General features: G+C 39.4%; 1 protein-coding gene across 4 annotated transcripts in view; it reads right to left on the reverse strand.

Moving 5' to 3' along the window:
• Positions 1 to 27,379, reverse strand: part of LEMD3 (LEM domain containing 3) — a 90,419-nt gene that overhangs the window by 7,322 nt on the left and 55,718 nt on the right. For all 4 annotated transcript variants that reach the window (XR_004965855.1, XR_004965856.1, XM_036297955.1 and 1 more), the window contains exons 5-10: positions 13,081 to 13,160; positions 12,852 to 12,997; positions 11,848 to 11,949; positions 11,261 to 11,363; positions 10,429 to 10,607; positions 1,354 to 1,435 (exon numbers count right to left, since the gene is read on the reverse strand). Coding sequence is in view for 2 of the 4 variants with exons in the window: in XM_036297955.1 (XP_036153848.1) it covers positions 1,354 to 1,435; positions 10,429 to 10,607; positions 11,261 to 11,363; positions 11,848 to 11,949; positions 12,852 to 12,997; positions 13,081 to 13,160 (692 nt within the window). In the remaining 2 variants the exon portion in view is untranslated. The remainder of the gene's footprint in view (positions 1 to 1,353; positions 1,436 to 10,428; positions 10,608 to 11,260; positions 11,364 to 11,847; positions 11,950 to 12,851; positions 12,998 to 13,080; positions 13,161 to 27,379) is intronic.

Here is a 27,379-nt window from a genome sequence, read left to right on the forward strand (position 1 = left end):
ACTTAACATTGTCAATAGGTTCGGCAACTTTTAAGTGAAATGATGTATGACAACCAATTTTAACAGAGGCTGATTAATATAAATAGGAGTTACGTTCCTACACTTCTCATCAATGTTATAATAAAATGGCATTAAACAAATTGAACAAAAAAGTGTTATTCAAGGATCCGCTGTAATGTATTCTGAGCTTCTCTTCTCCAAAATAATTAGAGTAATACAAGACAAAAATAGTCACCTCAATATTAAGAGAGCTTTACGATATCCTGCTGCAGCAATGTAAATTAAGATATAGATTGTGAGGCAGAGGGGAAGGTGGCTACACTTTAAATTGTAATCCTCATCTTAAGTAATAAAATACTGGACTGGCAGTGATTTCCTAACTGTTAAGGTATGAGGTAAGATTCCCAACAGGATTACCACCTCGTTAATTATTTCTATCTCTGCAAAATAGAGGCTGTGTATATACTGACAGTGCTTCCCCATATTTCTGATTTTGCTGTCACTTATTTAGAATTTCATCGTATCAACTATTTCTTTTCTTTTTTTTATCCTCACCTGAGGATATGTTTCTGATTTTTAGAGAGAGAGAAGGGCCTCCCATACTTGCCTCAACTGGGGATCAAATCTGCAACGTAGGTATGTGCCCTGACCAGAAATCAAACCTGAAACATTTTGGTGTACAGGATGACACCCCAACAACTGAGTCACCTGGCCAGGGCTCAACTATTTCTTGAAATAAATGAGTTATTAAATGTAACTTATAGGTATTTTATATGTAATTAATTTCCACTGTGAGGATTAAAACAAAAAAATAGAATGTCATATCACTGAACAGATAAGCAGTTGCCTCCAGGAAGATTATTATAGAAATGTTTCTCAACTATTAAATGGACAGAAAAGTTTTTCAAATATTACATGGATAAAAAGGGTTGTGGAAGGGAAGGTATGTAACATCTTTGTAGAGAATTTTTACAAGATTAGAAATTTAAAAATAGCAGATATTTTTATCTCTATTGCCCATTGAGGCAAACAACATTGGCATACATGACTTATGCATTTAATAAAGAGTACTGTCTGTATGGTGTGTGTCATTAATTTGACTCAAGCATTTATCTGCTATGTGGGTAAGATTTATAAAAGTTTTACAAATCATTATACATCTGGGTCTTTTAGCCAAACCTTTGGTTGCAATATAACAAAAAGAGAAGAGAAAAATATAACATTTCTGTAATTAGAAATTAAGAAGGAGAAGAGATTTTTCAATTACAGCCACAGCATTTTTAAGAATACCATTGATTTCTCAGCCAAATGTTCCAAATAAAAATTACATATACCCCTTGTCATAATACTTACATAACTGGATCAAACATATTTCGAATCTTGAGACATGGCGTCAAACTATTTGGTGGTGAATTTCTTCTATCTAAATGAAATGCTACAAAAAACAAGTTAGTTTTATTATTTGCATTATTAAGGTATTCAATCATTTAATTCATTCAAAAATATTCACTGTTTATTTTTACTATGAGGCAGACCCTTGGATGTTAAGGTAAATAAGATAGTAATTGCTCTCACAGAATTTAGTTTAGTGGGGGAGACATTAAAAATAGTGTCACCCAAGAAATCATAATTGTGGTAAAATCTAAGAAAGAACAGTACAGAAAGCTCTCTAGGTAACTTAAGCTTAACTCTGAAAGTATCAGATAACACTTCACCAAGGTAGTGACATTTATGCTGGGACCTAAAGAATAAATAAAAATAGGCAAAGTGAAGAGAGGAGTAAAGTGAAGCAAAGGAGGAGCTTGGTCTATTCAAGTAACTAAAAGACAGCCATTGTGGCTAGACTGAGGATAAGAAAAGATAAACCTGAAGAGAGAGATGTCAGATTTTTCAGGACTATATAGGTCACAAAGTATTTTAGGGATTACTATAAGTGCAACAAAAAGCCACTCAAACATTCTCAGGAGAGGAATGAATATGATGAGATCTGTCTTTTAAAGTTACAAATTTTAAAAATATACAGCCATATGGAGAATCACTTAGGTGGAAGCAAAAATGAACATAAGAGGACCAGTTAGAAGGTTATTATAACCCAGACACCATGAATCAATGGTTGAGTGTCAACCTACGAATCAGGTCACAGTTCAATTCCCAGTAAGGGCATATGCCCAGGATGTAGGCTCTATCCCCAGTGTGGGGTGTTCAGGAGGCAGCCAATCAATGATTCTCTCTCATCATTGATGTTTCTATCTCTCTCTCCCTCTCCCTTCCTCTGAAATCAGTAAAAATATATTTTTAAAAAAGGTTATTATACTTGTCTAAGAGTGAAATTATAGTAATGTGGATAAGAAAGGACAATAATGCAGATGTAAATAAGTGGATAGAATTGGAACCTATTTTGGAGTAGATCTGATGTAACTCATTTAAAAACTGCAAATGGAGGATAAGACAGAGATTATGGGTGACTCCTAGATGTATGGCAGAACCAACTAAGGAAAGGTGTGATTAATCAGAAAGGAACACCAAAAGAGAGATCAGTTTGGAGGGAGAAGATACTGAGCTCGTGCATGTGTTGAATTTGTGGTGCCAATCTCCTAGTAGAGAAGGTAAATATACAGCTAAGTATAAGAATCTGAAAACTAAAACAGAATAAAAGTTCAAAATATAAATTTGGAAGTTATCAGTATATATGATAAATGAAGTCACAGCAAGAGATCAGCTAGGGCAGTGGTTCTCAACCTGTGGGTTGTGACCCCTTTGGCGGTTGAACGAACCTTTCACAGGGGTCGCCTAAGACCATCCTGCATATTAGATACTAGAGGCCCAGTGCACAAAAATTTGTGCCCTCGAAGCGGGAGGGGCCTTCAGCCTGGCCTGTGCCCTCTCACAGTCTGGGACCCCTCAGGGGATGACCACTTGCTGGCTTAGGTCTGCTCCCGGGGGGATTGGGCCTAAGATGGCAATCAGACATCCCTCTAGCAGCCTGGCAGCCCTCGGGGGATGTCTACCTGCCAGCAGGGAGCAGACCTAAGCTGCAGTCAGACATCCTTAGCGCTGCTAAGGAGGCAGGAGAGGCTCCCACCACCACCGCTGTACTGGCAGTCATCAGCCTGGCTTGTGGCTGAGCAGAGCTCCTCCGGTGGGAGCGCACTGACCACCAGGGGGCAGCTCCTGCATTGAGCATCTGCCCCCTGGTGGTCAGTGTGTGTCATAGTGACCAATCATTCCTAGTCTTTCTGCTGTTAGGATCAGTTTGCATATTACCCTTTGACTATATAGGATAGAGGCCTGGTGCACAGATGGGGGCTGGCTGGTTTGCCTTGAAGGGTGTCCCGGATCAGGGTGGGGGTCCCGCTTGGGTGCCTGGCCAGCCTGGGTGAGGGGCTGATGGCTCTTTTCAGGCTGGCCACACCCCCTTCAGGGTGGGGGGTCCCACTGGGGTGCCTGGCCAGTCTGGATGAGGGGCTGATGGCTCTTTTCAGGCTGGCCACACCCCCTTCAGGGTGGGGGGTCCCCACTGGGGTGCCTGGCCAGTCTGGGTGAGGGACTGAGGGCCGTTTTCAGGCTGGCCAGCGTCTGAAGTCCCAGTCTCTCCTTTTTTTCTTTTTTTTTATTCTGGGATTTATTTACCTTCTACAATTGAAACATTGTTGCTGTCACTGGCACTCCCAGCTCTGAGGCCGCGGCCAGCTGAAAGCAGCTATCTGGGGTTTGTTTAGCTTCTATAATTGAAACATTGTTGCTTTCGGGCTCAGAGCCAGGCCGCGGCAGGCGGGGAACCTTGGCTTCCTCCATCACTGGAGCAAGCAAGCCTCCTGCTCGCTTCAGCTGTGTGGCTGCCGGCCGCCATCTTTGTTGGCAGTTAATTTGCATATCTCGCTGATTAGCCAATGGGAAGCGTAGCGGAGGTACGGTTAATTACCCTTTATGTCTTTTATTAGATAGGATTTACATTACGATTCATAACAGTAGCAATATTACAGTTATGAAGTAGCAACGAAAGTAATTTTATGGTTGGGTCACAACATGAGGAACTGTATTTAAAGGGCCAGAAGGTTGAGAACCACTGCGCTAGGGTGACAGATAGAATGAGATAAGAAGATGGTCTTGAGAAACTTAATACCTAGAGGTAGAAATAGAAAAGAAGACTGAAGAAATTGTCAGAGGTAGGAAGATACCAGGAGAAAATGGCATCCCCAAAGCCAAAAGAAGAAAAATTTCTAGGCAGGCTGAATTGCTAACGGTTCTAAGTAAATTAAGGTTCTAAGAACAAAAAAATCCATTGGATTTACCAATTCGGAAGTTTGAGAGCTGTTTCCTTAGAACAAAAGGGATGTAAAACAGATGGGAGTCGGCTGTAGAATAACTGAGAGGTGAAAAAGTAAAGACTATGAGTAAAGTGTTTAATGCTATTTGGCTGTAAATAGGTAATAGCTATTTGACAGTGTAGAGTCCAACACTGTGTTACAGATGAGAGAGACTACAGCATGTTTAAATGGTGATGAAAAGATCTTGTAGATGCAGGAATGTAAAACAGTAAGGGAAGATACTTGAGAAGACCCCAGATCAAGAAAGTCTGTGAACTTCTAGTACCATAACAGTGTATAGGTTCTGTTCTTAGATGATCTTTTAATTGCAGGCAATCTGATTTCCTTGAAATTCCAATATTGGCCTGGGTCAGAAGGGGATGAACCAGAGGAAAAGAACACTCATACCACCTTATGCTAGATTAGACACAAATTTCCACTAGTCAGAAGGTAGTCCCAAAGATGAAATTGATTTTTAAAATAAATGCTTTGTCTCACTAGCTGAACTGTAATCACTTTCTGAGCAGAGTAAAGATATAGTAGTTATTGAATGCTACATTTTAAATACCCCAGGAACTACCTTTGGATCCTTCAAATAAAGGCTGTTAATTCCAAACACTACATCTGTCAGAGCATAAATAGTTCTCTGGCTCCCCAGCAGGTATTGTTTGATTTTAAACTGGTGCTTTAAAATACCTTTAGAAATACTAATATCATATAATCATCTAATTTATAAACAACTACCTTTTAGAAACTGAGCTAAAAATTCAATAAGGTCAATTATTTAAAAATACTATTAAATAACAATAGCTTGTAGTGGTAGTGAATTCATATGACTACTATAATTAACAACCCTTCAGCCATGTATCTTTATAATTAAATCATAGCATTTATAAGGGGAGAAACATTAAGCTTGTTAATACATTAAACTATCTTTTTACATCAACTACCAAAATCCCTCAATATACAGCCAGATTTATACAGCATAATATCTGTTAAGATACATTTTTTAAAAAATATACTTTATTAATTTTTTAGAGAGGAAGGGATAGAGAGAGTTAGAAACATCAATGAGAGAGAAACATCGATCAGCTGCCTCTTGCACACCTCCTACTGGGATGTGTCCGCAACCAAGGTACATGTCCTTGACCAGAATCGAACCTGGGACCTTTCAGTCCGCAGACTGACACTCTATTCATTGAGCCAAACCGGTTAGGGCTGTTAAGATACATTTAATGAAAGCAACTTATTTTATGTATTAATATTTTTAAAAAGCTATATAAGAGTCACTTAGTTATATTTAGATAGACTATACATTTAATGGCATAAAATTAATACTAAAACTAAATTCTATATTAGAGCTACATGAGGCAAAAGATATACAAGATAACTCAGTACTTGGCATGTTTAATACACCAAAACTTTGATGAAACATTAATATAAGAATTACTAGGGCCCTGGCTGCTTTGGCTCAGTTGGTTGAGTGTCATCCCATGCACCAAAAGGTCACTGGTTTGATTCCTGGTCAGGGCACATACCCGAGTTGGGGGTTCAATCCCCAGTGGGGGGTGAGGGGGGGTGGTGTGTGCAAGAGGCAGCCAATCAATGTGTCTATCTCTCTATCTACCTTCCTTTCTCTCTAAAATCAATAAAAACATTTTTTAATTAAAAAGTAGAACACTTTAAAAATATATCAATTCATGTTATTGTATTACATGAATTACATGCATTATAGTATTACCACTACTATAACTGACAAAGTTGTATTTTATCACATTTGAACAGTCTTTCCTAAAGAAAATGACAGAGTAAAAATAACAGTCTGAGGTTTTAAATCTTAAGAGTTTATAGAGCATCCAATTTAACACACTTAAAGTAAATCATCCTATCTAATAAAAGAGAAACATGCAAATTGACCATAAACCTGACACCCTTCCCATTGGCTAATCAGCAGGATATGCAAATTAACTGCCAACCAAGATGGCGGCCGGCAGCCACGCAGCTGAAGTGAGAAGGAGGCTTGCTTGCTCCAGTGACGGAGGAAGCCAACATTCTCGGCCTGCCGCGGCCAGCCTCTGAGCTGCACTCTAAGCAACTATGTTGCAATTATAGAAGCTAAACAAGCTCCAGAGACCTGCTTTCAGCCAGCGTCGGCCTCAGAGCTTAGAGCTGCTGTGATGGCAACAGAGTTTCAATTATAGAAGCCAAACAGACTCAGAAACCTGATTTCAGCCCTCAGAGCTGGAGCCGGTTCTCAGCTCCAGTGACAGCTATAGAAGGTAAATAAATCCCAGAATAAAAAAAAAAAGAAAAAAAGGAGAGGCTGGGAGCTTAAGTTGCCCTCCAGCCTGAAAATGGCTCTCAGGCCCTCACCCAGACTGGCCAGGCACCCCAGTGGGCACCCCCACCCTGAAGGGGGTGTGACCAGTTGCAAACAGCCTTCAGCCTCTCATCCAGGCTGGCCAGGCACCCAAGCGGGACCCCGACCCTGATCCGGGGCATTTTCAGGGCAAACCAGCAGGCCCCCACCCGTGCACCAGGCCTCTATCCTATAGTACAGGCAGGGCGGGACAGCACGACCTGCCATCCGGGCACCATGTGCAGCCCTGGGCAGTGGGGCATAAGCCCCGCCCACCAGCCGGGACCCATGTGTGCCACCTGAGCCCCCAGCCGGGATCCCCATGCCGCCTAAGCCCTGCACTGCTAAGCCCTGCCCCCAGCCAGGACCCTATGACTATTAGAGAGCAGGAAAGTGCCGCTGGGCCCTGGGTTGCTGTGGTGATCTGGCCATCGGTAAGTAGAAAAGTGCGGCCTGTAGGCAGCCCCCAGCTGCGCCTGATCCAGCAGCAGGAAAGCAAGCCCAGCCTGAGGACAGCCCCCAGCTGGGCCTGATCCGGGAGCAGGAAAGCAAGCCCAGCCTGCGGGCAGCCCCCAGCTGCGCCTTCTCCCCAGTCACCATGAGGATCCAGGAGCAGGAAAGCAAGCCTGGCCTGCGGGCAGCCCCAAACATTGCCTGCTCTCCAGTTGCCATGGTCATCCGGGAGCAGGAAAGCAAGCCTGGCCTGTGGGCAGCCCCCAGCTGGGCCTGCTCCCCGGTCGCCATGGGGATCCGGGAACAGGAGAGCAAGCCCTGCCTGCGGGCAGCTCCAAGCTGGGCCTGCTCTCGGTTGCCATGGAGACCTGGGAGCGGGGAAAACCTGGCCTGTGGGCAGCCCCCAGCTGGGCCTGCTCCCCGGTCGCCATGGCGATCCGAGAGCAGGAAAGCCCGGCTTGCAAGCAGCACCCCCATCCTGGCCATAGCTCAAGGGAGAGTACAGCATGCAGTGGAGGGCAGGAGCCTGAGAGATCAACACAGAGGGGCTCCTGCTCCAAGCCTCCATGGTGTGGCATCGCAACCTCCCAATCTGCCCTGCTCTGTGCATGACAGGGGAAGGCGCCCCAACTCCCCAATCGGCCCTGCTCTGAGCCCGGCCAGGGGCTGCACCTAGGGATTGGGCCTGTCCTCTGCCATCCAGGAGCAGGCCTAAGCCAGCAGGTCATTATCTCCCGAGGGGTCCCAGACTGCAACAGGGCACAGGCTGGGCTGAGGGACCCCTGTTCCCCCCGTGTGCACAAATTTTTGTGCACTGGGCCTCTAGTCTATATAATAAAGAGCCAGGGTCTTAATGACCGAAGGCTTGATCAGACCTGAAGTCAGTGCTGGGTAGCCGTGGCGACCCAGCACTGACTGGGGCAGCTGTGGGCGCCATGACCCAGCACTGACTGCCTAGCGGGCTAGGATCAGGCCCAGAGAGAGGCCTGCAGAGAGAGGGGCAGGGTCTGATCCATAGCCTCTGTGGCAGCCATTGATCAGAACTTGCCTCTCTTTCTCTGGCCAACAGCCACGCCTCCATTTCTCTCCAGGCCTCCACAGGGGCTGCTGATCAGCCTTGCCTTTCTGATCAGGCCCGTTTGACAGGCCCAAAGACGCTGACTGGCATAGAAACTGACCAATCAGAACCAAATCTGATTGTAAGGAGCCAATGGCTGCCTAGGAGGTGGAGCTTTTGACGCTAACTGGCATAGAAACTGACCAATCAGAACCAAATCTGGGTGAATATAAGGAGCCAATGGCTGCCTAGGAGGTGGAGCTTTTGGCACTGACTGGCATAGAAACTGACCAATCAGAACCCAAATTGGCCAGAAGAAGAGGGCAGTTGGGGGCAAGATCAGGCCTGCAGGGGAGGACAGTTGGAAGCGAGATCAGGCCGGCCGGGGAGAGCAGTTAGGGGCAATCAGGCCAGCCAGGGAGAGCAGTTAGGGGTGAAATCAGGCTGGCAGGGGAGGGCAGTTGGGGCAAGATCAGGCCGGCAGGGGAGGGCACTTGGGGGCAAGATCAGGCCGGCAGGGGAAGGCAGTTAGGGGCAATGAGGCAGGCAGGCAGAGGCAGTTAGGGGTGACCAGGCAGGCAGAGAGGTTAGGGGCAATCAGACAGACAGGCAGAGGGGTTAGGGGCAATCAGGCAGGCAGGCAGGTGAGTGGTTAGGAGCCAGTGGTCCCAGATTGTGAGAGGGGTGCCCGACCATTGATTTAGACCCAATCTCTGGGTGGTCAGACATCCCCCAAGGAGTCCCCGATTGGAGTGGGTGCAAGCTGAGCTGAGGGAACCCCCCCTCCATGCACAAATATCATGCACCGTGCCTCTAGTACTACTATAAATATGTAAGAACAATATGGATTATTATTTGGGCAAGAAACTGTCTAGATTTGTCTTGAAAATCTCACCTTTAAAAAAGACAAACTATAACATTTTTTAAAAAATTCCTATGAACAAAATAATGGCCTTTTCAAGAACCTCAAAGGCATACATGAGTACTAATTGCTAGTTCTATGAAGAAATCAGGCTAAGACTCCACACCTTTATAACCAGGCATTAAGGTAATAAGATCTGACTGGCTTTGAATTGTTTCCACTGTCAAAGGGCCCTTCTGCATGCACCCTTTAAAACAAATAGTTTAGCTCTCGCTGGTTTGGCTCAGTGGATAGAGCATCAGTCTATGGACTGAAGGGTCCTGGGTTTGATTCTAGTCAAGGGCACATGCTTAGGTTGTGGGCTTGGTTCCCAGTAGGGGGCGTGAAGGAGGCAGCCAATCAATGATTCTCTCTCATCATTGATGTTTCTCTCTCTCTCCCTCTCCCTTCCTCTCTGAAATCAAAAATATATTTTAAGAAAACAAAACAAAAAACCCCAAATAGTTTATTGTTTAGTGCCATCTTTGGCAAAGTCAAAGCTTCATATTTATGCCATGATTATATTAAGCTTATTATTCAAACTCTTTTAACAGTGAAAATTAGAAAAAATGGGATCTTATTGTAATTTCAAAATAATTTACTGATCTTTCCCATAAAAGCTATGCTTAGCAAACATTGATAAATGTGCTTTTATCCAACAAGGTTAAAAGAAACTCAACTCACTACTCGTCCTGAAATGCAAATTAAACTAACCATAAGATATAATTTTTCCACTAACCATTAAGATACAAAAAATTCAAGTGAGGTAACAGCTATCACTAGTAGAGGTTTGGTTATATAAGACAACCAATCACCAAACCCTCCTATATACTTACATATACACGCTTTGGTAACTATGCCAGCATTAAAAAATATATATAGAGATGCTCAGAAAAGCTACTTGGCATGGGGGATATGCAGGCAAGTAAAAACTGGAAAAAGGAGCAATTAAAAACTTATGATTCCATTTAATATGTCTTATATATACAGCATTATATATGTAAAACATATATACATATAGAAAGCATATGTGTCTTATCTGCATAAAAAAATTAGAGGAAAATGCAATTAAATCTTTAACAACTAAGTTACTTTAAGTGAAAAAGGGAAAAAATTAATGTGTATAGTATTCTATTACAGAAAAGACAAATCATTTAAGTTTTTAAAAGCCAGGAGAAAGTGGAAGGACATATAAGGAGCTAACACTAATTCCTTCTATGGGATGAAACTGGAAGGGGAGCTTTGCTTTCATACCTTGCTCAATTGTACTATTTTAAATAACATAAGAGTTGTAATTGGAAATAATGAAACAAATTTATGCTTGTATTTTTTGTTGTTTAAAAATACATACCTTGACCTTGCCATACTTTTGAAGGTATTACTAATATTTTGTCACAGGATGCAGAAGGCTGGATCCACCGCCAAACTAGAAAATCTGCACCACCTATTCTTCGTGTTTCTGTACGAACTCTAGACTCGTTAGCAGCAAGGAAGTCAACGGCTCTATCCCAGACTTTCTTCATTCTTTTCCTATTATATCAACAAAATGATTATCATCTTGGCTTATCATTTTTTCAAATAGTAATAACTGAAGGTAGTGTTATTGTTAATTCTGGCTGTTCTTAAAGTGTTTTTCAAAAAAGATTTAGTTGCCTAAACTTCACTCACCTCAGATTTACTGAATTTCAAACTCTAGAGGTAGACCATAAGCATCAGTATGTTTTCCTCCCTAAAATTTCCACTGGACCTTAATGTGTTACTAGGGTTAAGAAAGCTGCTTTAGCATATGGCATCATAATTATTTTCAAGAAGTTATTGGTTCTCTTATTTTAAAAGCTTTGTTAACAAGATTAAGTATTTAAAAATATAACCAATAAAACTTCACTGGCTACTATCTCTGTTTCTTTATCAAGATGAAAGTAAAGGAAATAAGGTAGAAATTGACAAAAAAGAATCAGATGTAACAGAATGAGAATGATTTAGAAACCTAATTGTTTATTTTGCCACTCAAAATCAGGAAGGTAACAGAAGAGAACTTAGAAAGAAGAGTTTCAAGTACAAAAATAAAGCCTGCAGAGTAAAACAGGTTTAGTTGAGAAGGGTCACAACTCGCAATAATTTTTCACAACTACAGAAAACACCAACATTCTTATTTACTTTAACTCATAATGCTTTGAACACACCTGTCATGAGGCAGTATTAAGGAATCTCGAACATGTGGAATAGGCATGAAAGGTTGTAAATCTTTGTTTTCCTGGCAAGCTTCATTATGACTTCGTAAAACATCTGAAAATAAATCAACACATTTACAAATGAATCAATCACTGGTTATCATGTTATAGTTTATCACGTAATGACTATTCTAGAAATAGTTTAGATTTTTTTTAATTTGTACTTTTTTGTTAATCCTCACCTGAGGATATTTTTCCATTGCTTTTCAGAGTGGAAGAAAGGGAGGGAGGGGGAAGGGGAGAGAAGGGGGGAGGGGGAGAAAGGGGGAGGGAGGAGAGGAGGAGGGAGGGAGAGAGAGAGAGAGAGAGGAGAGAGAGAGGAGAGGAGAGAGAGAGAGAGAGAGAGAGAGAGAGAAATCGATGTAAGAGAGACACATGAACTGGTTGCTTCCTGCACATGCCCCAACAGGGGGTGGGGAGGGAGCAAACACACAACCCATCGCCCTTGACTGGGAATAAAACCCGAAACCCTTCGGTGCCCGAGACAATGCTCTAACCACTGACCATGGCAATAGTTTAGATTTCTAAAAATACTATACCTATAATCTTTATCACCATATCATACATCTGTCTTGTTTCCTCTTCCTCTTTTGTCCAGCGATATTTCATGTAACGCAGAACAACACAAACCATCACTACACCTGCAATATTCATATATTTTGCATTTTAAAAATTTGTGGTCAATGGCATTCAGTAACATTTATTGTGAAAAACAAGAAAAGAAAACTCATGACAGTTTCTACAGTGATTATTTTAACTGCCGTAATGGGATAATGGAATGTGCCTTCAAGAGAGTGGGTTGAATTAGCTACATAATTAAAACAATATAGAAAATTTTAATATTAAACATAATCCAGAGTTTAACTTAATCTCACTTCTTTTGTTATGTTGACAACTGAACTTTTCTTTTTAATTTTTATGTTTTTTTTCAATGTTTTAAAAATTTGTTAATAAGTGCAACATTTAAATTCTAGCTATTAATTTTTTGAAAACAAAATAAAAACTGTTTCACACACTTTTTTCTTTTGCAGCTTTAAACTACTAGAAAAGTGAGTCTATTGGGATTAAACATACTATATCTTACTTTTTAGGTAAATTAACTTATTCTTGAGGGACTTGGACAGAAAAATAATCTCATAAATTCCTATTTTCAATCAAAATACTCATATAAAATCTAGGAACCTAAATGAAAATTTTAATTCAGGTAATATTTTTAAAATAAAAAATAATTTTAATAAACATACATACCTTGCCATATTTATATTTTACTTAAAATATTTATATTTTATTTTTAAAAACTAACCTTAATTTTTATATTTTCCAGTTCTATTTTAAAGTAGATTTCCATCTATGCACTTATACCTGAGTACTGTTTTCTAAACTGATGCTGACATTATTTTTAAAAACCTCAATATTATTATATCTTAGAGGAGTTTTGGATGTGATTTATAATGAAATAAATTATCAATCCTAGCATTTGGTGAAATACAGGCACAAAAATTATAAAATACAATGTATCTTCTTTGTCATCCTAACAACTTACCTAAACATAACAACAATAACCTGTGGGTGACAGTAATAAAAGCGCGCCGAAAACGACACCAAAAAGACATTAGTGGTCTTGTGGATTGTAAAAACTGCACATCAGTTACATTTGTCAATTGTTCATCAGGGCCATAGCCAACACACCTATTTAAAAATAAAGGGAGAATTTAGAAGTAAAATCACTTCTTATACTACAAAATGATCAAAGTAGAAATTAAGTCCTTTACCTTATTCCAACATCTTTTCCATTTTCAAAAATCCACTGTAATGACATGTTAAATATATCTTCATATTCAGGACCTAAATTCTAATAAGAAAAATAGAGAACATAACTAACTATTCTTAATAATTCACATTCATCTGACTCTTATAATTACCATACATTGCATAACACTTTAAACTATACTGCATAACAAAAAAGTATTATTCATTACAGAAAAGTAAAAGGAAAAAAATTACCATTTCCCCACCACTCTAAGATAATCATGGTTAATATTTTGCTACATTCTCTTTTTGTTTGTTTTTTTTACATTTATAAATGTGTTTTTTAATAATTTTTTTAAAGTATCATCAAAAGAGTGAATTAGCAATTTTTAAAAATGGAACACTATTTTTAGATGGACAAATGACAAAAAATTCAGATGTGGCTATTTCATGGACATTTTCTGAACAAGTGAATAAAGTAAGGATGTCAGACTCAAGAAAAACAACTGACCATATATTACTAATGATAAAATTCAAACTTTCAAGTAATAAGTAGAATTTTTAAAAACTTGTATTCATAACTATGAGCTTGACAGCTTCACAGTAACTTGAAAACCCCTTGCAATGAGACTGGTGTGATATTAATGAATATGACTTTTGGGTATGACTTAATAAAATGTGTCAACATTTGGAAGACCTACATAACCAGTAAGGCAATATCTTCCAAATGACAGCTGCATAAGTTACAAAATCTTGCACAGGTAAAAAATCCATTCTAGTGCAAAACAGACCAATGGATTTTAAAGGCTGAGTATGAAAAAGTTTAGACATGGTTTCAAATTCCACATTGCAACTAATCTTTAAGAAACTACTACTTGTAGGATTTTAATGTGGTATCAAAGAATAACTACAATTATCTGAGTACTAAAATACTTTTCCCTGAAATAAGTCAGTCAAAGAAAGATAAGTATCATATGATCTCACTCATATGTGGAATCTAATGAACCAAATAAACTGTTGCTCAAAAATAGACCCAGTGTCATATTGTTGAACCTGGTAGGGAAGGCAAGGGAGGGTGGGTGGGAAGAGATCAACCAATGAGCTTGTATGCATATAGGCATAACCTGTGGACACAGACAATGGGGTGCTGAGGGCCTGGGGGGAGGAGGAAGGAGGATGGGAGCGGGCTGGAAGAGGTTAATGGGGGAAATAGGAGGACCTATGTATTATTTTCAACAATAAAGATTTTTAAAGAATACTTTTCCCTGTTTTGACTACATTATCTGTATAAGACTAAATTTTTTTATGTATTTCAACCAAAACACAACATAACAGATCAGAAGCAAATATGAGAAACCAGTTGCCTTTTCTTAGGCTACACATTAAAGAAATTTGCAAAAGGGAGTCAAGATGGAGGCCGGCAGGACGGTAATGTGGGACAGAGTGAGAGTGAGGGAGGGAGTGAAAGGGGAGTATGTGGACGTGTGGTGTGTGTGACAGATCCGGCAGGAGTCTCAGGGGTTGGCAGACCAGACTGTACTAGATAGGGAGCCCCTGCTATGGCTGCAAGCACTCCCAGGGCTGCTGGCTCTAGCTCAGAAAACACACCATCTTGAAGGGGAGAGCTGCTATGACTAGGAGCCCAGCATCACCACCACCCAGACTAAGCTCAGACACCATCCCGGACACTACAGCCACTCAGGCCAAAGAACTGCTACCTCATCTGCAGACCCACAGACACTGGGACCCCAGCCTCCCTGGCCACAGGCTCCTCTGAGCCCTGAGTGCGCTCCTCTCCTCAGCCACAGGCCCCGTGCAGTGACTAGGCGCCTTGGCACTCTGGTGAGAGCAAAAATGGGGAGACAAAGAACAAGCCCCAAAGGCGGGGGGAAAAGAAGGAATGGCCAGAAAAGGAATTGAATGAAACAGAGACATTCAATATGTCAGAAAAAGAATTCAAAGTAAGGGTCATACAGTTCCTAAACCGGCTGGATGAGAAATTCAACAACTTATGTAAGAATCAAGAGGAAATAAAAAATGATATAGCTACAATATAAAACCACAATGGAAGGTTTCAACAATAGACTAGGAGAGGAGGACCAAATTAGCGAGTTAGAAGACAGGGAAGTAAAACACACCTAAACTGAACAGCAACTGGAGAAAAAAATTAGAAAGCAGGAGGAGAGCCTAAGGGAGATTTGGGACAACATGAAACAAAGCGACATACATATAATAGGGGTGCCAGAGAACAAGAAGAGGAATGAATAGAAAACCTATTTGAAGAAATAATGACAGAAAACTTCCGATTTGGAGAAGAAAGAAGTCACAGAAGCATAGGGAGTCCCAAACAAGATGAAGCAAAAAAGACCCACACCAAGACACGTGATAATTACAATGGCAAACGTTAATGACAAAAAGAGAATCTTAAATGCTGCAAAAGAGAAACAGAGAGGTACCTACAAGGGATCTCCCATTAGATTGTCTAATGATTTCTCAACAGAAACACATCAGGCCAGAAAGGAATGGAAAGAAGTATACAAAGTCATGCAAAGCAAAGGGACTCAATCCAGTAATACTCTATCCAGCAAGGCTAGCATGCAAAATTGAAGTGGAAATCAGGAGCTTCAAAGACCAAAAACGGCTAAGGGAGTTTATCACTATCAAGCCAGCAATGCAAGAAGTTTTAAAGGGACTGCTGTAAAAAGAACAAATAAAAAGGGAAGAAAGAACACAGCCCTAAAGAATAAAAATGGCTATAAAGAAGTACCTATCAATAATAACCTTAAACCTAAATGGATTAAATGCTCCAATCAAAAGACATCGAGTGCCTGAATGAATAAGAAAACATGACCCATATATATGTTGTCTACAAGAGACCCACCTCAGACCAAGGGATTCATACAGACTGATAGTGAAGAGATGGAAAAATAGAAAAAAAAGCTGGGGTAGCAATACTTATATCTGACAAAGTGAAGGCCATAACAAGAGATAAAAATGGCCACTTCATAATACTAAAGGGATTGATACAACAAGAGGATATAACTCTGGTAAACATATATGCACCCAATGCAGGACCACCCAAAAACAAAAAAAACTTCTGGAAGATATCAAGGGAGAGATCAACAGCAATACAATCATATTAGGAGACTTTAATACCCCACTGACATCACTGAGTAAATCCTCTAGACAAAAAATCAACAAAGAAACAGCAATCCTAAATGACTCACTAGATTAGATGGACTTAATTGACATATTAGGAACATTTCACCCCAAAGCTACGGAATATACATTCTTCTCAAGTGCACACAAGATATTTTGAAAGACCACATATTGGGACACAGGGAAAGTCTCTTCAAATTAAAGAAGACAGAAATCATATCAAGCATCTTCTCAGAGCAGAATGGCATCAAATTAGAAATCAACTACAATAAAAACTGAAAAAAATCAAACACTTGGAGGCTAAATAGCATGTTATTAAACAATGACTGGGTTACCAGAGAGATCAAAAGCATCCTGGAAACAAATGACAATGAAATACAAGAATCCAAAATCTATGGGACACAGTGAAAGCAGTCCTGAGAGGGAAGCTCATAGCTCTACAGGCCTACCTCAAAAAACAAGAAAAATGGTACTTAAATTATCTAACCCAACAACTTAAAAAATTAGAAAGAGAAACAAGAAACGCCCAGTGTAAGCAGAAGGAAGGAAATAATAAAGATCAGAGCGGAAATAAACTACATAGAAACAACAACAACAACAAAAAATCAATAAAACCAAGAGTTGGTTCTTTGAAAGGATAAACAAGATGGATGAACTTCTAGCCAGGCTCACCAAGAAGCAAAAAGAGAGGACCAAATAAACAAAATCAGAAATGAAAGAGATGAAATAACAGACCCCACAGAAACACAAAGAATTTTAAAAAAAATACTATGAACAACTCTATTCCAACAAACTGGTCAACCCAGAAGAAATGGACATATTCCTAGAAAAATATGACCTTACAAATCTCAATCAGGAGAAATAAAAAAACCTGAATAGGCTGATAACTACCAATGAAATTAAAGCAGTAATTAAAAAAAGCTTTCAGCAAACAAAAGCCCTGGGCCAGGCGGCTTCACAGGGAAGTTTTACCAAACATCTAAAGAAGAACTAAAACTATCCTCCTCAGATTATGCCAAAAAATTCAAGAGGAAGGAACATTTCCAAGCTCTTACTATGAAACCAGCATTACCCTAACCCCAAAACCAGATAAAGACACTACAAAGAAAGAGAATTACAGGTCAATATCCCTGATGAACATAGATGTTAAAATCCTCAACAAAATTCTAGCAAATCAGAACCAGCATTACATTAGAAAGATCATACACCATGACCAAGTGGAATTTATTCCAGGGATGCAAGAATGGTACAAAATCTGCAAATTAATAAACATGATACATCACATAAACAAACTAAGGGATAAAAGTCACATAATCATATCAATCCTATATAATAAAAGCCCAGCAACTGAAATGGCAGAATGACCAAAGACCAGAACAACAGCGGCTAGCCGGACCCGCCGGCCCACACTTGTGCACTGGGCCTCTATCCTATATAATAAAAGGGTAATATGCAAATTGACCCTTACAGTGAACGACCACTCGACTAGTCACTATGAGGTGAACTGACCACCTCTAGGTCCCTTTCCCCGGCCAACTAGGCTCCGATCACCCAATGGCAAATGGGAAACTGGAGGTTGGTGGCGGCAGGGGGCAGGGCTGGTGAGCAGGCAGAACAGCCAACCTCTTGGTTCCTCCCCCCAGCCGGCAGGCACTGATCACCCAATGGTGAACGGTGAACCGGGATGGGCAGCGGTGGGGGGCGAGGCCGGGTGCAGGCAATCAGGGAAGATGGCCCCGATCGCAGACCATGCTTAAGGGACTGCACCTGCTCACGAATTCTGTGCTCCGGGCCTTAGTTGATACATAAAAAGCATTTGACAAAATCCAACACCCTTTCTTGATAACAATTCTCAGCACAGTGGGAATAGAGGGATCATACCTCAACATAATAAAAGCCTTATATGACAAACCTATACTAGTAGCCAACATCATACTCAATGGGAAAATAGTAGAATAATTTTCCCTAAGAACAGGAACAAGACAGGTATGCCCACTCTCACCACTCCTGTTTGACATAGTACTGGAAGTGCTAGCCATAGCAATCAGACAAAAAGAAGAAATAAAAGGCACCCAAATTGGAAAAGAAGAAGTAAATCTGTCATTTGACATGATATTGTACATAGAAAACCCTAAGGAGTCCATCAAAAAACTACTAGACTTAATAAATGAATTTGGCAATGCAGCAGGATACAAAATTAACACCCAGAAATCTATGGCTTTTTTATATGCCAATAATGAACTCACAGAAAGAGAAACTAAAAAATAATCCTAATGCCATTGCAACAAAAAAATTAAGATACCTAGGAATAAACTTAACTAAGGAGGTAGAAGACTTGTACTCAAAAAACTACAGGACATTGAAAAAAAAAGAGCTAGAGGAAGACATAAACAAATGGAAGAATATACCGTGTTCATGGATTGTTAGAAACAACATCATTAAAATGTCCATACTACCCAAAGCAATCTATAGATTCAATCAGTCTCCATTAAAATACCAACAGCATATTTCACAGACCTAGAACAAACTCCTCAAAAATTCATATGGAATAAAAAAAGACCCCCGAATAGCCACAGCAATCCTGAGCAAGAAGAACAAAGTAGGTGGGATCCCAACACCAAATATCAATCTGTATTACAAAGCCACTGTTCTCAAAACTGCCTGATACTGGCACAGGAACAGACATATAGCCCAATGGAACAGAACAAAGAACCCAGAAATCGACCCAAGCCATAATACTCAATATTAGACAAAGGAGGCAAGAACATACAATGGAGTCTAGACGGTTTCTTCAATAAATGGAGTGGGGAAAATTGGACTTATACATGCAAAAAATGAAACTAGACCAGCAGTCACCAACCACTGCTCCAAAGGTTTCCTTAAACCAGCGGTCACCAACCTTTTGGACCTCACGGACCACTGGTTGGCGCGAATGCTGAACTCGACCACTAACTTAGACCATACTCAAAAATAAACTCAAAATGGATAAAGGACTTAAACATAAGATGGGAAACTATAAAAATCTTAAAAAGAATCCACAGGCAGCAAAATATCAGACATATGTCATAGCAATACTAGGTGTACCAGTCAATAATGCGGATTTTTTTTCAAAAGATGGAGTAACACATATGTTGATATACATGCGATTTGATATGTATGTTATATTGTTGTATTGACAGCAAGCTTCAAAACTTCATATGTCAAATTTGCTGAAGGTGTTAACATCATAGATATTTTTACACTTAAAAATGTCGAATTTCCTGTCTGGCTTCGGTCAGAGCGAGTGCAGCTTTCTCTCAGAGCTTTGCAGCGGGTGCTGGGACTCAGAGAGGCAGAGCCCCTGGGGACAGGACTGAGAGCCGCCATAACTGCTCTCTCCGGCCCACCCTGTTGATCCTGTGCGACCCGCCCCGCCCAAGCCCTGCACACAGGCATTTGCCGGATAGCCTCAGGCAAAGGCCAGATTAGCACCTCCCTAGAGGACAGAAGTTCTCTCACTGCAGACACAGCTGATTCTCATAGCCACTTGGCCTGGAGGTCAAACCCTCCCTGGAATTAGCTACAACAATCAAGATTTAACTATAAGACTGCGAACAAAGACCACTAGGGGGTGCACCAAGGAAGCATAACAAAATGCGGAGACAAAGAAACAGGACAAAATTGTCAATGGAAGATATAGAGTTCAGAACCACACTTTTAAGGTCTCTCAAGAACTGTTTAGAAGCCGCCGATAAACTTAATGAGATCTACAAGAAAACTAATGAGACCCTCGATCTTATATTGGGGAACCAACTAGAAATTAAGCATACAAGGACTGAAATAACGAATATTATACAGACTCCCGACAGCAGACCAGAGGAGCGCAAGAATCAAGTCAATGATTTGAAATGCGAGGAAGCAAAAAACACCCAACCGGAAAAGCAAAATGAAAAAAGAATCCAAAAATGCGAGGATAGTGTAAGGAGCCTCTGGGACAGCTTCAAGCATACCAACATCAGAATTATAGGGGTGCCAGAAGATGAGAGAGAGCAAGATATTGAAAACCTATTTGAAGAAATAATGACAGAAAACTTCCCCCACCTGGTGAAAGAAATGGACTTACAGGTCCAAGAAGCGCGGAGAACCCCAAACAAAAGGAATCCAAAGAGGACCACACCAAGACACATCATCATTAAAATGCCAAGAGCAAAAGATAAAGAGAGAATCTTAAAAACAGCAAGAGAAAGAAACTCAGTTACCTACAAGGGAATACCCATACGACTGTCAGCTGATTTCTCAACAGAAACTTTGCAGGCCAGAAGGGAATGGCAAGAAATATTCAAAGTGATGAATACCAAGAACCTACAACCAAGATTACTTTATCCAGCAAAGCTATCATTCAGAATTGAAGGTCAGATAAAGAGCTTCACAGATAAGGAAAGGCTAAAGGAGTTCATCACCACCAAACCAGGATTATATGAAATGCTGAAAGGTATCCTTTAAGAAGAGGAAGAGGAAGAAAAAGGTAAAGATACAAATTATGAACAACAAATATGCATCTATCAACAAGTGAATCTAAGAATCAAGTGAATAAATAATCTGATGAACAGAATGAACTGTTGATTATAATAGAATCAGGGACATAGAAAGGGAATGGACTGACTATTCCTGGGGGGGAAAGGGGTGTGGGAGATGCGGGAAGAGACTGGACAAAAATCGTGCACCTATGGATGAGGACAGTGGGTGGAGAGTGAGGGCGGAGGGTGGGGTGGGAACTGGGATGAGGGGAGTTATGGGGGGGAAAAAAAAGAGGAACAAATGTAATAATCTGAACAATAAAGATTTAAAAAAAAATGTCGAATTTCGTGCCAAAAAAAGAGCATTTTCAGGAAGTATTAATTCATTACTTTATTTTGAAGAAAAAGTTATCATATACTTCGGGAAGCTTATGGTGAACATGCTATGCTCCATCTCAAGATACTTATGAACGCTGGTTTAAACACTTTAAAAGTGATGATTTCAATGTGAAAGACAAAGAACGTCCAAGTCAACTGAAAAAGTTTGAAGACCAACAATTACAAGCATTATTGGAACAGGATGCATGTCAAACGCAAAAACAACTTGCAGAAAGATTAAACGTTGCTCAGCAAGCAATTTCCGATCGTTTACAAGCAATGGAAAAGATTTTAAAGGAAGGAAAATGGGTGCCACATCAACTGATCGAAAGATAAATGGAAAACCGAAAAGTCATCAGTAAAGTGTTGTTCAACGGAACGAAACAAAGTCTTTTTTGCATCGAATTGTAACTGGAGATGAAAAGTGGATTTAGAGAATCCCAAATGTACAAAATCATGGGTTGATCCAGGTCAACCATCAACATCGACTGGAAGGCCAAATCGCTTCGAAAAGAAGGCAATGCTCTGCGTTTGGTAGGATCAGGAAGGTGTGGTGTATTATGAGCTTCTAAAACCAGGTGAAACTGTTAATACTGACCGCTACCAACAACAAATAATCCATTTGAACCACGCTTTGATCGTAAAATGACCAGAATGTTCCACAAGACATGGCAAAGTAATTTTGCTTCATGATGACGCACCATCACACACTTCAAAACCAATTAAAGACACGTTAAAAGATCTTGCTGGGAAGTTTAACCCACCCACTATATTCACCAGACCTTGCTCCTTCAGATTACCACTTTTTCCGATCGATGGTACATGCACTTTCTGAACAGCATTTCAAAACATACAAAGAAGTGGAAAACTGGGTCTCTGAATGGTTTGCCTCAAAACAAGAAAAGTTCTATTGGGACGGTATCCATAAATAACCTGAAAGATGGGGGAAATGTGTAGCTAGCTATGGACATTACTTTGAATAAAGCACTTTTGAATTTTCACTTGAAATTATCATGTTTTCTTTGATTACAAAATCCGCTATTATTATCACTAAACTGCTAGTATCTTTACCGATACAGCTCCTAGGGCAATGGAAACTAAGGAGAAAATAAACAAATGGGACTACATCAAAATAAAAAGCTTCTGCACAGCAAAAGAAACCATCAACAACAAAATAAGAAAGCCCACTACATGGGAGAATATATTTGCCAATGTTATATCCGATAAGGATCTAATCTTCAAAATTTATAGGGAACTCATACAACTTAACAAAAGGAAGATAAACAATCCAATCAAAAAATGGGCAAAGGACCTAAATAAACACTTTTCGAAAGAGGACATACAGAAGGCCGAGAGACATATGAAAACATGCTCAAAGTCACTAATCACCCGAAAGATGCAAATGAAAACAACAATTAGGTATCATCTCACACCTGTCAGAATGGCTATCATCAACAAATCAACAACAAGTGCTGGTGAGAATGTGGACAAAAAGGAACCCTTTGTGCATTGATGGTGGGAATGCAGACTGGTGCAGCCACTGCAGAAAACAGTATGGAGTTTCCTCAAAAAATTAAAAATGGAACTCCCATTTGACCCAGGAATCCCACTTCTAGGAATATATCCCAAGAAACCAGAAACACCAATCAGAAAGGATATATGCATCCCTGTGTTCATAGCAGCACAATTCACTATAGCTAATATTTAGAAACAGCCTAAGTGCCCATCAGCAGATGAGTGGATTAAAAAACTGTGTTACAACTACACAACGGAATACTACACTGCTGTAAAAAGGAAAGATCTCTTATCATTTGCAACAGCGTGGATGGAACTGAAGAACATTATACTAAGTGAAATAAGCCAGTTGGAGAAAGATAAATATCACATGATCTCACTCATTTGTGGAATCTAATGAACAACATAAACTGATGAACAAAAATAGATGGAGAGACAGAGAAGCATCAAATAGACTTTGTCAAACTTCAGAGGGAAGGCAGGAAAGGGTAGGGGTAGGGGGGAGGTAAGAGTAACCAATGGACACAGACACTACGGTTTGAGGGCACGTGCAGGAGGGTGGGAGTGCCGGGGAGAAGTCAATGGGGGGAAAAGGAGACATGCGTAATACTTTAAACCAGTGGTTCTCAACCTTCCCAATGCCGCGACCCTTTAATACAGTTCCTCATGTTGTGGTGGCCCCCAACCATAAAATTATTTTCGTTGCTACTTCATAACTGTAATTTTGCTACTGTTATGAATCGTAATGTAAATATCTGATATGCAGGATGTATTTTCATTGTTACAAATTGAACATAATTAAAGCATAGTGATTAATCACAAAAACAATATGTAATTATATATGTGTTTTCCAATGGTCTTAGGCAACCCCTGTGAAAGGGTCGTTCGACCCCCAAAGGAGTCGCAACCCACAGGTTGAGAACTGCTGCTTTAAACAATAAAGAATTTTTTTTTAAATTGGCAAAAATGTGAAATGCCACTTCTCACTAAATTTTTTGAAAAATATATTTTTCATAAAACTGCATTATGTTAAAATGTAATATTATTTTACACAACTATATAAATTTATTTTTTGTTTTGGTTTCTAATATGTAATTATGCATCTAAATATCCTGTATAATAAAAGCCTAATATGCAAATCAAACGAATGGTGGAACAACTGGTCACAATGACCAGTTGCTATATGTGCATTGACCACCAGGGGGAAGAAGCTCAATGCAGGAGCTGCCCCCAGCCCACAGGCCCCGACCTGCAGCAGTGGTGAGGGGCGGGGCCAACAAGCAGGCAGTGCCAGGCCAGCCAAGGCGGGTGCCAGCAGGGGGCCCCCCCGATCGCCCGGCCAGTTGCCTCGCAGATTGGCCCTGATGGCCGGTCAGGCCTAGGGACCCTACCTGTGCACAAATTTTGTGCACCGGGCCTCTAGTAAATAGATAGATAGATAGATAGATAGATAGATAGATAGATAGATAAATTGCACAACCAAAAAACGTTTGTGTTCCTCAGTAATTTTAGGAGTACTAGATGATCCTGAAACTGAAGAGTTTAAAAACTGCTGTAGCCCTAGCTGGTCTGGCTTGGTGGATAGAGCGTTGGCCTGTGACTGAAGGGTCCTGCGTTTGATTCTGGTCAAGGGCATGTACCTCAGTTGCAGGTTCCTCCCCAGCCCGGGCCCTGGTCTGGACAAGTGCAGGAGGCAATTAATCAATATGTTTCTCTCACATTGATATTTCTCTGTCTTTCCCTCTCTCTTCCACTCTCTAAAAATCAATGGAAAAAGATAATCAGGTGAGGATTTAAAAAAATAATATAAATAAATGTTTAGAAAATTAAAAATAAAATAAACACTGCTTTATATAGGTGGATTAGTTGGGTTTTTTTTAATCAAATTATTAAAAATAAAAGTGGTACCACATTACATATACTGTTTTTCACTTGTTTTTTTGTATTTGTTTTGTTTTTTCCACAAAATGAGGTATTGTATCAATGTCAGTACAGACAAAACAACCCCAAGTTTTTCTAACAAAACAATATTCCATTGTATGGCTATTTTATACTTTAATCAATCAACCTCTTATTAATAATCATGTAAAGCGTCTCCAGTTAATATTTTAATATATCAAATAGGGCTGTAATAAACATCTTTGAAAATTCCTTTCAATATTTATTGAGGACTCACTATATGTTAGGTACTGTTCTAGGACGTAGAGCTGTAGCACCAAACAAAACAATCAAAATCCCCTATGCTCACATAGCTTCTGTTCTATTAAAAAATATGTTTTCATGTCCTTTTTGAAGTGAAAAGGATGAACTTCTAAAAGTAGAAATAAGTCAGTTTTTAAAATCAGTTTTAAAAAAAGGAAATTTGTAAGTAATAGCTATTACATTTTATAAACAAATTCTTCAATGGCATTGGAAATCACAAGGTTTTCATTTGATCAGTAAATTTACTTCCTAATATGAAATTGGTAATTTTACTATGTACAATTTGAAAATGTTTTATAAGAAGAACTAATCTTGCCAGGCATTATTACTTATGTGTAACTAATACCAGGATTTTCCAGATGGGGAAGATAACTACAGGCTATCTGTTATTTGGAGAAAAAAAAAAAAAAGTATAATTATTTCAGTATTATTTATAAATATTTTTAAAATTGTTGCCAATGTAATTATCAAGTGAATGAGAAGTGGTTTATATATGAAGTCATTTCAATGGAATATTATGAACCCAGAAATAAACAGATCTAAACAGCTATATGCTTAAAATAGTAAAACTACGACATTCAATTTACATTTATGTATAACTATAAAAGTTATGTACTCGTGAGTAAAAACTAGAAAATGAAGAAGTGACTTTTGTTTTAATATTGCCTTAAAATATTATACAATAAAATTACACAAAAATAATTTCAGACAATTACTGTTGTTATAAATATACGACTAGAAATCACTTTGCGTATAACTAAAAATCAAACAAAATTCATAATCATTGCTCTAAAACTAGAGAAGAAAAAAACCTCTGATGAAAAAGCATCAAGAGAAGTATGTTCATTGCATGAATCAGGATTAGCTAAAGCACAAGCTACAGTAGTCCCCCTTAACCTTGGTTTCACTTTCCTCAATTTCAGTCACCTGCAGTCAACCATGATCCAAAAATATTAAATGGAAAATTCCAGAAATAAACAATTCAATAAGCAATTCCTAAGTTTTAAGTTGCCTGCCATTCTGAGTGGTGTAATAAAATCTCATGTTGTCCCCACTCCATTCCATCCAGGATGTGAAACATCCTTATGTAGTGTGTTCACAACATATACACACCCTGTCAATCACTTAATACCCTTTTCAGTTATCAGAACAACTGTTGCAGTATTACAGTACTTGTGTTCAAATAAAATTATTTTATGTAATAATGGTCCCAAAATTCAACAGTAGTGATGCTGGCAATTCAGATATGCCAAAGAGAAGCCATAAAGTGTTTCCTTTAATTGAAAAGGTGAAAGTTCTTGATATAATAAGGAAAGAAAAAAATTATATGCTGAGGTTGCCAAGATCTACATTAAAAACAAATCATCTATCCCTCAAAAGTGTGAAAAATGGAAAAAAAACTCATACTAATTTTGCTGTCATACCTCAAAATGCAAAAGTTACAGCCACAGTGCATAATAAGTGCTTAGTAAGATGAAAAAGGCATTAAATTTATGGGTGGAAGACATGAACAGAAAACCTGTTCTGATTGATGGCAATGTGTTGCAACAGAAAGCAATGAACCTGTATGAAGACTTTATAGTATGAGATTCTCTGAAAAGAGTGACCGACATTCACATAACTTCTATTATAGTACATTTTTATAATTATTCTATTACTAGTTATTGTTGTTAACCTCTTATTGTCCCTAATTTATAAATTAAACTTTATCATAGGTATGCATGTATAGGAAAAAATATATAGAATTTATAGGATTTAGTACTGCGTAAGATTCTAGGCATTCACTGGGGTCATGAAAATAAGGGATTGAGGGATCAGCACTATATACTGGACTTTCAAAATCCACAAAACAAGATTAATATGAGTTATCCATGAAGCTGTAGACATTGCATTGATTCTCCTTTGTAATATATAGGTTTTTAAAAAGGATTTTTGTATTCATTTAGTTCCTTTCAAAGACTTAATCCTTCAAACACAGGCACTATAGCAGACTTCAAAGACTTATTTTAAAATTCAATGAAATGTATACACTTTAGCTACCGGGATGTATATATATGAGCTTCAACTTATATTACTTCAATATGCAGGATATTATGACATTTTTGCATCCTTACATAGAATTTTGAAGGCTAGACTATACACATTTCAAATAATATTAAAAGAAATAAATTTCTAAGTTTATTAGTTGTATATTTTAAATATAAAAATTTTAGCCCGGCTGGTATGGTTCAGTGGTTGAGCATCGACCCATGAACCAGGAAGGAGGTTAGGGTTCGATTCCCAGTCAGGGCACATGCCCAGATTTTGCAATCCCCAGCAGAGGGCGTGCAGGAGGTAGCCCATGATATTTCTCTCTCATCACTGATATTTCTATCTCTCCCTCTCCCTTCCTCTCAGAGGGAAAGAAGGAAGAAGGGGGCGAGGGGAGGGAGAGAGAGACATCGATGTGAGAGAGACACATCGATTAGTCGACTCCCGCATGTGCAGGAGATCAAACCTGCAACCCAGATACATGCTCTTGACTAGGAATCAAGCCTGTGACCCTTGGTTGCTTGGGCCAATGCTCTCACCA

The sequence above is a fragment of the Myotis myotis genome, unplaced genomic scaffold (assembly GCF_014108235.1).
Source record: "Myotis myotis isolate mMyoMyo1 unplaced genomic scaffold, mMyoMyo1.p scaffold_m19_p_3, whole genome shotgun sequence".
In the NCBI taxonomy this organism is placed as follows: Eukaryota; Metazoa; Chordata; class Mammalia; order Chiroptera; family Vespertilionidae; genus Myotis; species Myotis myotis.